The following is a 16910-nucleotide window of genomic DNA, read 5'->3' on the forward strand; positions in this document are numbered from 1 at the left end:
AATACCCCAGAGGGAACTTCTTTACGACTGGTTCACTCTTGGTCCCATTCACCCCGTCAGACTCAGCTGGCTTTACAAAGGGACTCGGTCCACAAGTGTCAGCCGTCTCTCAGATATTCAAGGAGACGCGTTGGCCTGAAAGCGCCCCCTCCCCCACCCTCGCCCGGCCGCCCACTAAGGGTCCGGGGGCGGGCAAAGCCCAGTCGCCTCTAGGGGTGCTCACACTGGACTCCCAGAGCCAAAGAGCGGAGCGGGAGTGCGCCAAGGCTCCGTGGACGGGCACCTATTTTTCTGAGAAGTTCCACCGCTCCCCGGCCCCGACCCCCGGCTCCCCCCTCCACGCTGTAACTGGAAAATGCGCCAGGCGGCGGGGGGTTGGGGGGGCGGAGAGAGGGGCTCAGACTGGCTAGCCCCCGCCCCTCCGCTTCCTGTCCTGCCGCCTCCCATTGGCCAGAAGAATCCCCAGGAATGTGAGCGCCCCTTTAAAAGCGCACCGCTCCGCCGCCTGGCCAGCCACTGCCTCCGAGCCGGTCGCAGGTTACCTCCTCCAGCGAGCCTCCCCGCGCTGCCTCCGGCTCTGGCGGCCGCCGCCTCCCCGGGCGCCCCGCTTGCCCCACTAGCCCCGCGCCTCTTCCAGACTCGCCGTCTGTCGCTGCGCCCTAGCCGCCACCCCGGGTCGCTGCACCCGTGTACATACAGGTAAGGAGTCCCCAGGTTGCCGCCGAGAACCGGATGCTGCCCTAGCCAGACACCTCGAGCTCCGAGGCTTCAGCCCCTTGGGGGCCCCGGATTTCATACTCTTCGCCTTCTCCCGCTGTCCCTCCCAGCTGATGGGAGACTTTTCATGTGGAAGGGCTGCAGGGCTGTTCTCTCCCCGTTGGAGTTCACAAACCAACTCGTCAGGACCCCCAACCCCCAAGATTTTCTTTTATTCTCCGAGTGCTCCCCACACCTTTCTGTCACTCGTCTACACCTCTAGTTCCCCGCGCCTCCCTGCACCCCCAAACTGCATCTCCTTGTCTGCTGTTTACTCTCGACTTTCCAAGGAAAAGTCCCTAAGTTGTTGGTCTTTGCCCCAGCGCCACCCCTCTCCCGACTTTAAAACCGTAGCCTCCTCTCCTTGACTCTTTTTCTTCCTGATGTCCTGTCCAAAGTAAACACAGTTGTCCCTTATTCCAGCAAATGTGGGGGCAAAGGGGGATCCCCCAGGGCCCTGGCCCCCAAGCCCAGCCCCCAGTTACTGCCCACCCTCCGGGCTTGGCTGTCTCTGAGGATCTGTGTTTCCTGTTACAGGCTCCCTGCCGGGCACAAACCACGCCACCATGGGGCTGGCCTGGGGACTCAGCATCCTGTTTCTGTTGCATGCATGTGGCTCCAACCGTATTCCAGGTGAGTCTGGAAGAGGGACGGGAAGATGAGGTGGTGCTGGTCACCCCAAGTGCACCTCCCTCTCATGCTAGCTGTTTCTCCCCAGAGCCCTGATTGAACATCAGAACACAGTTTCCCTCTGACCACGGTGTTTTAATACTTTCAGTGGTTGCCCAAAGTGTTCACCCTGTCCCTTTGTCCCCATCCCTGGCCTCAGCCTGGTAGGCTCACTGTGTGTCCTCCGTTGAACAGAATCCGGGGGAGACAACAGCGTGTTCGACATCTTTGAACTCACGGGCGCTGCCCGGAAGGGCTCTGGGCGCCGGCTGGTGAAGGGTCCTGACTCTTCAAGCCCAGCTTTCCGCATTGAGGATGCCAACCTGATCCCCCCTGTGCCTGATGACAAATTCCAAGACCTGGTGGATGCTGTGCGGGCAGAGAAAGGTTTCCTTCTCTTGGCCTCCTTGCGGCAGATGAAGAAGACCCGAGGCACACTGCTGGCCATAGAACGGAAAGACCACTCTGGCCAGGTCTTCAGTGTGGTCTCCAACGGCAAGGCGGGCACCCTGGACCTGAGCCTGACTGTGCAGGGGATGCAGCATGTGGTGTCGGTGGAAGAAGCGCTCCTGGCGACCGGCCAGTGGAAAAGCATCACCCTGTTTGTGCAGGAGGACAGGGCCCAGCTGTACATCGACTGTGAGAAGATGGAGAACGCCGAGCTGGATGTCCCCATCCAGAGCATCTTCCCCAGGGACCTGGCCAACGTTGCTAGGCTCCGCATCGCAAAAGGAGGTGTCAATGACAATTTCCAGGTGAGGCCTCTTCTCCAGTTCCTGGTTGTTGGGGTCTACTGCTGGCAGCTCACCTGTCAGGAGGGCTGTAGCAGGAGAGGCAGTCAGCCTTGCCAGTACAGGAGATACTGCCTAGGGACTAAGGTTCTCAAACTTCAGGGAGCTTTAGAAACAGCTGGAGCGCTTGTTAAAACACATCCTGTGGCGCCCTACTCCCAGAGACTCCGATTCAGGGTGTCCAGGATGGGGCCTGACCATTTGCATTTGTAACACGTTCAGGGTGAAACTTATGCTGGAGTTTTGGGGACCACACTTTGTAAACCACTAATGGAAACAAGCAATGGTTTTCCTAGAACTGCCTGTTCAAGCCTTCGATACTCCATATGCTCTTCTTGAAAGAGCTTACCTTACAGGCATCTTACCAACCGTGATGTAGCTCGTAATGGATACTGTGTGCACAGTAAATACAGCTTTGCCACTTGATTCCTCGTGGGAATGTAGCCAGCCTCAGGAGCCGCTCTCAAAAGGTTAAAATAGTACTTATTGGCGGCCACAGCTTCTTCCTTGCTTAAATGTCTAGATCTCTGCAACCCGGGCTTTGAAACTCCCACATCAAACTCTTTGACACTGGAGAGTGTCATTATATCCTCTGTCTCTGGTGTCTGATTCCATTTCCTGTGTACCCAAGTGGGCTGAAAACTGATTTCCTTGTAAAATACCGAAGACTTGGCAGGAAACCCAATGAAGATTGTGAAGTTGTTTGGCAGTTTATGTTTGGCGTGTTATTTTGACATGGTGATCTTGAAAGAATGCTCTTTCAAATTTTTAGAACCTCTTTGGTGTGCTTTTCCTGGCATAAACCCTCTCCCACACACATTCCCCCCTCCACCACTCTACAAGTAATGTGTGCCCTCTGCCCCCAGGGGGTGCTGCAGAACGTGAGGTTTGTCTTTGGAACCACACCAGAAGCCATCCTCAGGAACAAAGGCTGTTCCAGCTGTGAGTACCCTTCTATTTGGGGGGGCATATGAGGAAATCGGGGGAATTCCACTCAAAACAAGCTGAGAAACTTAAGTAATGGTGGTCGTGCATAAATCACCCCAGGTGACTGGTTAAGAGATGTGTAGATGGTCCTTTGAGGTCACCTTCATACATGTGCCTCCCCTCTACCTGTGTCCTTCACCCCAACGGTCATGTCTTTACAACTAGGAACTCCAATCTGTGTGAGGATCTTCCAGTACTTTCCTCAGTGTATTTCTTTCTTCTTGGCAGCTACCAATGTCCTTCTCACCCTCGACAACAACGTGGTAAACGGCTCCAGCCCTGCCATCCGCACTAACTACATTGGCCACAAGACAAAGGATCTACAAGCCATCTGTGGCATCTCCTGTGATGAGCTGTCCAGCATGGTCCTGGAGCTGAGGGGCCTGCGCACCATCGTGACGACGCTTCAGGACAGCATCCGCAAAGTGGTCAGTGCCCCTCCCCCCAGCCCGTTAGCGTGGGCACCCGAAGGTGTATCCCCCGATGACCCCAAATGACTGCAAATGAAGCGGGACACTAAAGCCCTTCCTCTCCCTTCTAGACTGAGGAGAACAAGGAGCTGGCCAATGAGCTGAGGAGGCCTCCCCTCTGCTACCACGACGGAGTCCAGTACAGGAACAACGAGGAGTGGACTGTTGACAGCTGCACTGAGTGTCGCTGTCAGGTGGGTGATCCTTCCTGAAATACGAACGGGTCGTGTGTGTTTGGAGCCAGTCTTTAGGGAAATACCCAGATGGCCACACAAACTCTTTTTATGCTCCATGGCCTGGTACCAAAGTGGGCTGTTTTTGAGATGCAGTTGGAACATCTATACAATCTTTAAACTCTTGGAAAGTTTTTCAGAGCCTTAGTTGTACCCCAGACTAAGTATCTAAAAGAACAAATCTGCTAGGAGATCTGAATAATTTACCTGGTTTAGTTCAAAGGCTAAGTGTTGAATGCCTGGTAAATGAAACCTGGTCGGAACACTCCTTTCATTCACCCAACCCCTGACTTGTATTCAGCAATCACACCGAGATTCCCGTAATACAGTACTGATGGTTCAAAATCACTTGGCCCGGCACTGTTAGGGCGTTAACTGTCTACTTAGCTCAAGTAGCACTGCTTGCAGTGTGTGTCACTAGCTGTCCCCAGTGCCACTGGCTTGGAGGGTTTGCCTGACTCACCGAGCAAAGCCAAGCTTAAATACAAATCCTGGATTGCTAGGTTTGGGAGCCAACTTGATGCCCGTTCTCCTCCAACATAGAACCAGATCTGTACGTGAAGGGGGGGAAAATGCTCCTTGATCTCTTCTTTATGAAGAGAACATTTTTAAATATAAAAGCTCTGGCTGAGTTTCAAGTTCATTTTCAGACACAGATGAGAAGACTTGACTCCTGATGTTCGGTGGTTCCCTTCGGATAAATTCTTCGTGTTGTCACTTCCATCACTATGTAGCAATTAAGAAAGGCCTCTGTAAGGCACAGAGTGACAAGTAACTAGCAGTAGGATGGTCTCCACAATACAGTGGCTGCAAATAGGACAGACAGATCTATTAAGTCCTTCCAGTAGAGCATTTACAGCCTGGGCCATTTAATCTTGAAATGTTCTAGTATGTAAACTCCTGCCTGCCATACACTTAGTAACCCATTTCTCCCCCCTTGCCTTGCAGAACTCCGTTACCATCTGCAAAAAAGTGTCCTGCCCCATCATGCCCTGCTCCAATGCCACAGTTCCCGATGGAGAATGCTGCCCACGGTGTTGGCGTAAGTTCTTAAAACCGCGTAACCATTCCTTAGTGACCAGGTCCGGTCTCCATAAACCCTGGACCACTGGACAGAACACTAGAACCCCACCCCCATTTGCATTGTGTGTTTTAATTCCGTTTATGGCTGCAGCATCTGGTTAACTGATGGCTTGGCTGCCGTATAGGCGATGATGATCTTGGTAGAGCTTATTAATTTTGACTTGATGCTCTGAAGAAAGGAGAGAGGAATTGGTAGCAGCACTAGCTCTAAATTGGCTGCTTTTAGAGTTTAACATTATGGCCTAGAGTTAAGAAAAATCTGCACATCAGAGAAATGGACGGTCTGTAGTGCAAGCGTTGGATTTAATTGGGTCTGAAAGTGGTATCCGTTTTATCTGCCAGAGTAGGAGCGAGGCCTAAGAATGACCACAGTTTTAGGGCCCTGGGAGCTTACCTCTCCCAGGCACTATATTGTTCTATGGCAGGTGCCCTGTGACCTGGTTTTTGTTGCCAATATAAGTTAATCACTTTGCTGAGGCATTACTGAATGTAGTATGTACGAGTCCTAAAAATGACTCCTCACAGCTAAGAAAGCAGGAAAGTAGCACTCACCCTATACACAACTCACCACATACACACACACACACACATACACACCCCTATGCCTACACACTACCCAGTGGCCACAGCTCAGGACAAGCAATCTCATCCAGGGATCAGGTTACCGACCCTGGCACTGTGATAGTCCCTTGTATAACCGCTTCTGCTCAGCACTCACTTCAGGGTTTAGGCTAAGGGGAACGGAGCTAGCTGGAGACATGTGGAGTCCTGGACTTAAGTCTGGGATTGCTAGGAAGACTTCCAGCGGAGGGCAAGAGAAACTAGTTCTCGGTCTTGTGTCTGATACAGCTACATGTGCTCCTGGTCCTGGTGCCTGGGCAGATGGTAAACAAACACGCTGTCTTGTGAAAGTCTGCACAGAGCAGGCCACACGTGCTAGGGCAAGAGGAGCTGCGCCCTGATGAACCTCATGACCGAGTTGGAGGCAGAGCCAACAGCAGCCAAGCTGCCTTCAGCTCATCTGCCGAACACATGGTCTGTGGCTCCCCAGACCGTCCAAAGTGACTCCTAGAAGCTGCCTGCATATCTAATGCTCTTGGAAGCCTGAGACTGGAAATGCCTACCAAGATGTCTTAAGTCAGGAAAGGGAAACCCACTTGAAATGCTGAGAAAGGAGGCCACAGGAATAGGCAAACTTATGCTGGAGAAGGCTGGGCTGTGCTGACCCGGGCCGGGCATTCCTTGACCCCGGTGCCGTACATGTAATGACACAGGATAGACCTTTTGGCTGTTGACCTAAGAAACACCTGGCCTTTCGCCCTGTGGCAAAGGAAGAAGGTCCTGAGGAGCACAATCTGAAGAACCACTTGTCTTGATGATCGCACCCTAAGTGACCCTGTTTCCTTGTAGCCAGCGACTCTGCGGATGACGGCTGGTCCCCGTGGTCTGAGTGGACCTCCTGCTCTGTGACCTGTGGCAACGGAATCCAGCAGCGCGGTCGCTCCTGTGATAGCCTCAACAACCGCTGCGAAGGCTCCTCCGTCCAGACACGGACCTGCCACATTCAGGAGTGTGACAAGAGATGTGAGCATCTTGGCCCCTTCGGATTGTGGGGTGCTGACTTGTCTGCATCCAGAGCAGCCCCATAGTGTAGAGGTTAAGGGTACAGTTTCTAGACTGTCTGAATCTGAACCCCAGCTCTGCTTACCTGTGCACCCCTGAACACAGCTTACTCCCCCACCCCCGCCGCGGCTCTTTCCTCAAGTGCACAGCAGGGATAATAGCTCTTGAAAGGGTTGTTGTAAGGATCTCATCTAGGGAAGGCATTTAAAGAAGTTAGCACCGAGCTTGACCCATGGTAAGCACCCTGTAACCATCAGCTTTGTATCTTAGTTAAACAGGATGGCGGCTGGAGCCACTGGTCGCCGTGGTCATCTTGTTCCGTGACATGCGGTGATGGTGTGATCACAAGGATCCGGCTCTGCAATTCGCCTAGCCCCCAGATGAACGGGAAACCGTGTGAAGGCGAAGCTCGGGAGACCAAAGCCTGCAGGAGAGACGCCTGCCCCAGTGAGTGAGAGCACGCCACACCCCTGCAGGCCCAGCACCCACCGCCTCCTGTTGGCTGGGCAGTAGAGCGGGAAAAGGTTACTTCCTAGGGAACAAGTAGAAGCAAAGTCCTACGGGTTCAGCAGCTTTTTTTAAGAAAAAAAAAGAAAGAAAAACCATTTTAAAATGGCCCTCTTCCCAAACATTATCTTCATGTGTCTGAGTAGGAGAGGTTTTCTTGGACAATTTGAAGAGAGTCTTCTAGGAGAAGAGAGGTGTTTGAAAACGAATTGACACTCATGTTGACATGTGGTTCACTTTCTTGCAGTCAATGGAGGCTGGGGTCCCTGGTCGCTGTGGGACATCTGTTCTGTCACCTGTGGAGGAGGGGTGCAGACACGCAGCCGACTCTGCAACAACCCCACCCCCCAGTTTGGAGGCAAGGACTGTGTTGGTGATGCGACGGAGAACCAGATCTGCAACAAGCAGGACTGTCCCATCGGTGAGGCACGTGGGCCCCGGAGAAAACCGCCCTGGGTGTTTCGTGTAACTGAAACCCGTGGTCCGCGTTCAGGGGGAGTTCCGGCTTGGAATGGCCCTGAGTGTTGGGTCTGTGTTGTCCGTCTGGCATTTCGGAGTCCTCTCAGCAAGTGAACAGTTACGTGTTCCCTGCAGTGTTTTACACTGTATTGTTTTGTGGGGAGCGCGGCAATAATGTGCTTACACCAACCATCTGCCTGTCTCCCTCATCTCAGACGGATGTCTGTCCAATCCCTGCTTTGCTGGTGTCAAGTGTACCAGTTACCGTGACGGCAGCTGGAAGTGTGGTGCTTGTCCACCCGGCTACAGCGGAAATGGCATCCAGTGCAAAGACGTCGATGAGGTGAGGAGGCGATGGCTGAGTTCCCAGATCTAGGAAAGCAGCGGAACTGTCACAGTCGTCACATAGGACAGGCTTCCTGAACGCTAGGCAAACTGTTGTTTTCTCCCATAGTGCAAGGAAGTACCTGATGCCTGCTTCAACCACAATGGGGAGCACAGGTGTGAGAACACGGACCCCGGCTACAACTGCCTGCCTTGCCCCCCACGCTTCACGGGCCCGCAGCCCTTCGGCCGGGGCGTGGAATATGCCACCGCCAACAAACAGGTAGATGAGACCCCACGACCAGAGCGCGGTGGGGGATGTCCTTGGCTGAAACGGCTAGGAATGGCAGGCATGGCATTTCACAGCCTTTACAAAGAACCAGGAAAAGGGCTCAGGGTCTAGTCTAGGTTTTAGAAACAGGACAGGACAATCTACTGTAAGGCCAGCAGGGGAAAATCATCCATCACCTTTGAAAATACTGCTCTGGCCCAAGTTGTGAGCTGAGGGGCTAGTACATCTGCGGGGGTGGCAGAGAAAGAGGGAGGGATGGGGGTACCCCACACGCCTCCTCCACACAGAGCCTCTACTTGGAGAGGAGAGGGATCTGGGGTCTCTCAAAGGTTCTGCATGCACATCAGGATGTTGTCCCACCAGGTGTGCAAGCCCCGCAACCCCTGCACGGACGGGACACACAACTGCAACAAGAATGCCAAGTGCAGCTACCTGGGCCATTACAGCGACCCCATGTTCCGCTGTGAGTGCAAGCCCGGCTACGCGGGCAATGGCATCATCTGTGGCGAGGACACAGACCTGGACGGCTGGCCCAACGAGGACCTGGTGTGTGTGGCCAATGCCACCTACCACTGCAAAAAGGTACAGCTGGCTTCCCTTGCACACCTTCCAAAAGAGGCCATACACCCCTAATCCACAGAAGAGGCTGCACAATTTTAAATGCCCAAAGTTTGAAAACAAAACCGAAAGATGAAATTACACAAAGCCAGAACAGCATAAATTCTTAACATTAAATCAGTTGGTGCCAAGTACATGCACAGGGCAGGCCCTTGTGGCTCCAGAGGTGGTGATTTTCTCCCAGACCCCAGTAGAGTGGGACTTGTGTTCCCAGCATGCATAAAGTGCAGAGCATTTATACAAATGATAGATGCCCCCAGGAAAACACTTGATTTCTTGTCATCCTGTTAAAAAATACACCCCATCAGGGAGCGCAGCATTCAATTCAGCCTCTGTCCACTGTGTCTGGGTGCCCTGCCCCATGCATGAGTCGAGCAACGGGCACACAGGCTGCAGCTGTCATGTGCGTCCTCTCTTTCCAGGATAATTGCCCCAATCTTCCCAACTCCGGTCAGGAAGACTATGACAAGGACGGAATCGGCGATGCCTGTGATGACGATGACGACAATGATAAAATCCCAGATGACAGGGTAAGAATGCTTCCCAGTCCTCCTCCACCTTCTCCTTCGGATTCAGTGGGACTACACTACATGTACTAGGAAAAACCAGCCAAACATGTCCATAGAGGATAATAGTCGTTCACTGGTAGTTGTAATGCCTAGAGTTGCCAAGAAAATATTTAAATGAGGGTTTTGGTTTTTCATCTCAACCTTACCACCCACCCATTTGAGCGAGAAATGACAATGTATAAACAGTTGCACTCCGTTCTCCAGGTGTGCTGCAGTCGTACCTGAGTTGCAGGACAATTTCTTTCAGGCCTACTAAGAACTGGGATGGTGTCATATTTCCATTTCAATGACACGTAACCAATAAGAACCCATTTTTTTCTCATTCATGATACCATGGCTCTTAACCTCTACGGTGATCATTAAGTAGAAAATGTTACAGATCTTTGCAGTGTTAGGTTAACGCATATGGTTTGAGGCTGGAGATGGCTGTATGGACTGTATTGTAAAAGGCTCCCTTTCTTTGCAGGACAACTGTCCATTCCACTATAACCCAGCCCAGTATGACTATGACCGAGATGACGTGGGAGACCGCTGTGACAACTGCCCCTACAATCACAACCCAGATCAGGCGGACACAGACAACAACGGGGAAGGAGACGCCTGTGCGGCAGACATCGATGGCGACGGTAAGGCGCAGGCCTGTAGGTGGGGGTGATGGCTCTCAGAGGCCACTTTCTTCCCTCCAGCCCAGCCGTTGGGGTGTGGTTTGTTGAAACATTGGAGGCTAGAGATTCCAGCCCTCACTGGTCACCTGTTCCCTGCAGGTATTCTCAATGAACGAGACAACTGCCAGTATGTCTACAATGTGGACCAGAGAGACACGGACATGGACGGGGTCGGAGATCAGTGTGACAACTGCCCCCTGGAACACAATCCAGATCAGGTAGGTGGGACCCCTTGCAGAATCTCCCAGGAGAGTTCTGGAATAGCTCCTGCTTGGCCGCTGAGAAAGCAGCACTTAGAGCTCGAACTCTAGAGCTCTTTGAGATCTCGGAGCCCCGGTGCAGTGCTTTCGTGTACAGTTTGCCCGATGAGAGCTCCTTAGGGAGTCCCAGAGATCTTCAGTGTGACCATCTTATAACTTCACTCTGGTCTTCTAGAAGGTCTACATGACTTACTCCATGGGACCTACCAGTATCAGGATAAATTCCACAAAACAGAAACCTGACTACCCTAGTAACGTTAATCATTTTTAAGAATGAGATCAAGACCATATTCTTAAAGTAATGACCATTTTCATGGCTAAGGATATAATCTGCCTGTAAGAAAACCTCCTGCTAAAAATACTTGCAAAAGCTCAAAAAATGCCTGTTTGTAATGCCAAATAATTTTGAATGACAAACATCATTTTCTACCTATGTAAGAGAGTGCTACAAGTAAACATGAGCCAGGACATGTTTCATGTCGAAGTAGTTCTTTTCAGGTATAATTGGCCATCATTTTCGAGCAATGGAAGTTAAGGCATTTCTTTCTTAAAATGCTTTGTGGTAGAAACTTGGAAACCAGCTTTTTTTAAAGTTTATTTATTTTGAGAGAGAGAGTATTGAGAGAGAGAGAGAGAGAGAGCACAAGCAGGCTTTGTGCTGTTAGTGCAGAGTCCAACGAGGGGTTATATCCCATGAACCATGAGATCAGGACCTGAGCCAAAATTAAGAGCCAGGCACTCTGTGAACTGAGCCACCCAGGCACTCCAGAATCCAGCTTTTTAAAAGAGAAAATTCTGTAAGATGACAGAATGATAAATCCAGCTTTTTATTCTTAATGTTTATTCTTAGAAGGTCCTGCAAAACAAAAAGCAATAGGGTCAAGACCTTTGGGGTCGGCACCTGAAAGTGTGAATGCTCTGGGATAGCTTTGCTGAGCAAATGGCATCGAGAGGCCACTGTTGGTGGAGTTTGGGTCTTACCATACATTGTGCTTCTTGAATATCACTTAATCTTCTGGAAGAGTTTACTCGCTTTTGGCAGTAGCCTACAGACCTGAAACCCCACTGGCCATCCCATATTAAACATGGGAGAGTCTTCTAGAAGTCATCTTTATCAGTAAGGACTTCTGCTTCAATTTGCCATCTGCTTCTGTCTCTTTCAGCTCGACTCTGACTCAGACCGCATAGGAGACACTTGTGACAACAATCAGGATATTGACGAAGATGGCCACCAGAACAACCTGGACAACTGTCCCTATGTGCCCAATGCCAACCAGGCTGACCATGACAAGGATGGCAAGGGAGATGCCTGTGACCATGATGATGACAATGATGGCATTCCTGATGATAGGGACAACTGCAGACTCGTGCCCAATCCTGACCAGAAGGATTCTGACGGTGAGTCAGTGGAGCCACTTTAAGAGACTACCACCATGGCTCTCTGGATGGAGACAATAAAAGCAAAACTAAGTAGATAATTGAGAGGATGAAAAGACTATATGCCAACTTAGACAAGATAGTAAATTTCTGACACTAGCAATATTTCAGAATTCCATTGAACGTTTGCCTGTTTTGACTTCAGGTGATGGTCGAGGGGATGCTTGCAAAGATGATTTTGACCATGACAGTGTGCCAGACATCGATGACATCTGTCCCGAAAACATCGATATCAGTGAGACTGATTTCCGCCGATTCCAGATGATTCCTCTGGATCCCAAAGGGACATCCCAGAATGACCCTAACTGGGTGGTGCGCCATCAGGGTAAAGAACTCGTCCAGACCGTCAACTGTGACCCAGGACTTGCTGTAGGTGAGTAGGGAGTTGTCCAAACCAAAGACGAGTGCACACACAGGAGAGAAGCAGGTGTAAAACCTTGCACTGACATGTCTCCCTGAGGTACCGAGGAGGTCTGGGACTGTAACACGGGAGCTTCTGAAAGGCTGCGGCCATTAACCCAGGTCTGGCCTCGTTTTCCAGGTTACGATGAATTTAACGCAGTGGACTTCAGTGGTACCTTCTTCATCAACACTGAGAGGGATGATGATTACGCTGGCTTTGTGTTTGGCTACCAGTCCAGCAGCCGCTTTTACGTGGTGATGTGGAAACAAGTCACCCAGTCCTACTGGGACACCAACCCCACTAGGGCTCAGGGATACTCAGGCCTTTCTGTGAAAGTGGTGAACTCCACGACGGGGCCGGGCGAGCACCTGCGGAACGCCCTGTGGCACACAGGAAACACCCCCGGCCAGGTGAGAACGAGGCTCTGAGGAAGGTGCTCTCGACTAGCACTAGGGATGCTGTGCTTTGGCCAAGACTCCCGCCGGGGGTCTTAAATATCCAGTTCCCAGCCACAGCACCTACAGCATTAAGTTCTGCTTTGTAAAAACCCAGTAGCGTCTGAGAGGGGAGCTTGCTGTAACCAAGAGTTACCTTCAAATCCACAGACCGTTTCAGCCTCTTGAAACAAAACTTTCCCTTCTCTTTCGTCTTCATAGGCACATTCGAGGGCACATACCAAAGGAAAGGCCTTGGAAAAAATCCAACATTGCAGCCCTCTAATTTAGGCCCATTTGGTCCCAATCAAGTACTCCTTCCTACAGAATGAAACAGAAATCTTGATGCAGCTGTGTTTCAACCTTTTCCTTTCCCTTCAGGTGCGCACACTGTGGCATGACCCCCGTCACATAGGCTGGAAGGATTTCACTGCCTACAGATGGCGTCTCAGCCACCGGCCAAAGACGGGTTTCATTAGGTAAGATTGTGCTGATTACATTTCACGTAGTCACACACTGACGGGGAAGGAGGAGGCAGCCAAAAATCAGGAGTGTCACTAATGAGAGCTTCTCCTCCCTGCAGAGTGGTGATGTATGAAGGGAAGAAAATCATGGCTGACTCAGGACCCATCTATGACAAAACCTATGCTGGAGGTAGACTGGGGATGTTTGTCTTCTCTCAAGAAATGGTGTTCTTCTCCGACCTGAAATACGAATGCAGAGGTAGGAGCAACAATACAGCGAACATACGGTTGACACCTCTAATTAAGACTAGTGTTGAGAGTGCCAAGTACGGGAGCATCTGTTTGAAAGGCTGTTTTAGAGACTGGGTTATTTCCATGTTGCTGTTGAAGACCATTATAAATACAAGGCCTGCAGACTGTGGCTTATGAAATCCGGACTCCTGATTAACAACATCAATTTGTTTAGCAGTCTCTGCTCTCATTTCCAATAGAAAGTAGATGAGCTTGTATACAGTTTGGACCCCGTTACTACTACTTTCAAGTTTAACCTGTTACTGTGTCTTACCCGCTACTTAGTTGTATTCCCAACATTACAGCACAAGAGGGCCCTCCCCTGGGCTTAGGGATGGAAAGGGCATACTACCTTAGTATTGATGTGCTCAGTTAATTTTCACTCGTAACCTTAGCTTGTTTTTAGTCTTTTTCTCTGGTTACGTGAGCCTCGAGTCCAGCACTGGGCCTACCACAGAGTGTTTAGTGTTTACTGGGCCAACGCCTGATGCCTACCAGGATCGATCAGTAAAAAGAGATGATGCATTATACTCAAGACTTAAGTTATGATGTAATCTTGGAGTCTGAATTTGTAAAGCAACACTCCCTAAATCTTGAAGGCCTTAGAAAGGTTAGTGTAGAATCTGGAAGGCCATGCTGCATCAAGTACACTAACATTTAATAAATTGACAATCTTACATTAAGCTGTGTCACTATAAAAGTAGAGCTGTACTAAGCTTCGTTTGTTAACTGTTAATGCTAGCGGCTTCATGAATGAATGGGCTTATCTATTTATGTGTTTATTTACCAGATTCCTAATCATCCAACTGTTGATCAAAAGACTGATCCTAACCAATACTGGTGTTGCACCTTCTGGAACCACGGGCTTAAGAAAACCCCTAGGATCACTCCTCCCTGCCTTTTCTCTGCTTGCATATCATTGTGGACTCATAGGATACGGGACTTGCTTCGAGAAAATGCCTTTTCCAAATCAGACTCAGCATGCAGCCTCTGAATGCGAAGAGAATCTTCCAAGAACATAAACAAGTACATTGGTTTGCTTTTCAAAAAGCAAAAGCGTCTACTGCATCAGTGGGCAGGTGGCTGCTCCACTCTGTGCATGTCAGGGTGGAGTGCTGTCTTGAGGCCGTCTCTGAGCAGTGGACTCCATAGCGTTTTCAGGCATGTGAGAGAAGGAAGGACTCACTACAATTGGCAAACAACCACCCTTGGCCTCCTCCCTTAGAGGGGGAGCAGGGGCCAAACCCCTAAGGGGAAGGCATGTCCCCAAGAGATGATTATATGAAGCAAAGACGGAGGAACTGTTACATGTTCGGTACTAAATCATTTTCAGGGGATTGAAAGACTCTTGCTGGATTTCATGATGCTGACCAGTGTTAGCTGATTAACCCGCGTACATAGGCACTTAAAGAGAAGCAGGGAAGGGAGGGAAAGACCGGCTTCTGGACTCCCTCCCAGATCCCCAACCCTTACCCACCACCTGCAGTGACCAAAATAGGGAGTGAGAACTAAACCAGCATTAGGCTGTGCTTCCTGCCACTGCCTGGTTACCATGAAAGTCTCGGTTTTATTCCCAGTGTAGCTTGTGCAGATGTAGCAGGAAAATAAGAAAACCTACCATCTCAGCACCGGGCTGCCGCCTGAGGGACCGGCAGCCGGGCTTGTGTTTTTATGGTTAGAAAGGCACAAAATTCTCAACTAAAACATTCCTCTTCTCTTCTTTTTCTGAATATCATGGAGTTTTCTAACTCTTTTAGACTGTAGTTCTTTGTGTGTGTGTGTGGTTTTTTTTTACAAACACTTTACAACATAAACTATTTATTTTTTACTTACTCTGAAGGATCTGTCTGAAAGACTATTCATGGAACAGGAAGAAGCGTAAGGACTATCCACATCATCTTTGTTATGAGTCTTCATGACTGTAAGATTGTAAATACAGATTATTTATTAACTCTGTTCTACCTGGAATCGAGGTTTCAAGTGGCAAGTGTTTGACAGCAGGTAGTGGAGATTTATCAACACAGCTCCCAAGAACGGCACGAGGAAAATCAGAGCAAGCTGCTCTTTGCTTTGTGCTCAGAGTGAATGATTGGGGATTTTTTTCTTTGTCTTTTCGAGTGGAATCAGTTGCACATTTGCTAGTGTTTGTAACTTTCAAAGAAAGCCATGAGGCCTTTCATACTGTTGGACCCCACCCCTTGTGCCTATTTCCAGGGAGAAGAAAAGCATCTACACTTTTTTTTCATTTTTCCAAAAGAGGAAAAAAACAAAAACAAAAAAACAAAGGTGAAACTTATATACAAATATTACCTCATTTGTTGTGTGACTGAGTAAAGAATTTTTGAATCAAGCAGAAAGAGTTTAAGTGTCTTACAAACTTAAAGCTACTGTAGTACCTTAAAAAAAAAAGTCAATGTTGTACATAGTATAAAAACTCTCTGCAGAAAAGTATTCCCAGTAAGGAAATAGCATTGAAATGTTAAATACATTTTCTGAAAGTTATGTTTTTTTCTATCTTATATACCATTGCTTTATTTTTATAAATTATTTTCTCATTGCCTTTGGAATAGATCTCAGATTGTGTAGATACGCTATTTAAATAATTTATCAGGAAATACTGCCTGTAGAGTTAGTATTTCTATTTTTATAAAATGTTTGCACACTGAATTGAAGAATTGTTGGGGTTTTTGTTTTGTTTTTGATTTGTTTTTCGCTTGTTACCCCTCCCCTGTTTTTACTATTTACCAATACCTTTTTCTAGGAATGTGCTTTTTTTGTACACATTTTTATCCATTTTACATTCTAAAGCAGTGTAAGTTTGTATATTACTGTTTCTTATGTACAAGGAACAACAATAAATCATACAGAAATTTATATTTATACTTACTGTATCCATGTTTATTTGTTCTCTGCTGGCTTTGTTACGAGGTGTGGGTAAATTCCATTCCTAAACCAATACACCATACACAAGAAGACATTACGGGAAATATTAGTAATGTTCACAGGTTCCACCCAATGGAAGATGACTGATTGGCTTGGAAAACACATTTGCTGAATTTGTGGAATACGAACAAAATATCAGTCTGCCTTATTAAAAATATAGGAAAGAAAGGACTCAAAATATGGAGCCCAATATGATAGTTTTATGTTTTAGAAAGGTAATTAAATGCTGAATCCTGTTCAAAGTACAGTTCTGTTTCTAAATAGAACAATGAAAACAAAGGAAAAAATATAAGCGAAACATACACAATTCTCACGCTACGTCTTCTGACCCAGGAATGACAGACAGCACTCGGTAGGTGGCCCAATTGCATGTTGTCGAGAAGCATTAGAAGTGCGTGCAAATGAGGGAGAAACTGTCCTTAACCAAGTTGAGCCAAACTTTATAGACATCACCTTTCAGAGAATGAATTTACCTCTGGTCAAGAACAAGACTAAAATCAAAGGATTTGGAAGATCCAAAACATACATCTCAAGTATCAAATTAAATTTTGAAGAGAAGCCTAAGGCATTACAAAAAGCAGAACTTGAATATGGGGAGCTAACAATGAAAGCAGAATATTGACTAATTTCCA

General features: G+C 48.7%; 1 protein-coding gene across 1 annotated transcript; it reads left to right on the forward strand.

Moving 5' to 3' along the window:
- Window positions 1-516: 516 nt before the first annotated feature.
- THBS1 (thrombospondin 1) lies at window positions 517-16217 on the forward strand. The gene is made up of 22 exons (XM_029952352.1): window positions 517-699; window positions 1294-1389; window positions 1621-2180; window positions 3083-3158; window positions 3432-3631; window positions 3745-3867; window positions 4855-4948; window positions 6400-6573; window positions 6883-7059; window positions 7367-7540; window positions 7794-7921; window positions 8033-8185; window positions 8558-8776; window positions 9235-9342; window positions 9848-10007; window positions 10146-10264; window positions 11470-11704; window positions 11889-12116; window positions 12285-12556; window positions 12962-13059; window positions 13164-13303; window positions 14126-16217. The coding sequence occupies exons 2-22, from the start codon at window positions 1323-1325 to the stop codon at window positions 14131-14133; spliced, it is 3513 nt and encodes a 1170-aa protein (XP_029808212.1). The 5' UTR covers window positions 517-699; window positions 1294-1322; the 3' UTR covers window positions 14134-16217.
- Window positions 16218-16910: the final 693 nt, after the last annotated feature.

This window comes from Suricata suricatta, chromosome 9 (assembly GCF_006229205.1).
Source record: "Suricata suricatta isolate VVHF042 chromosome 9, meerkat_22Aug2017_6uvM2_HiC, whole genome shotgun sequence".
Classification (NCBI taxonomy): Eukaryota; Metazoa; Chordata; class Mammalia; order Carnivora; family Herpestidae; genus Suricata; species Suricata suricatta.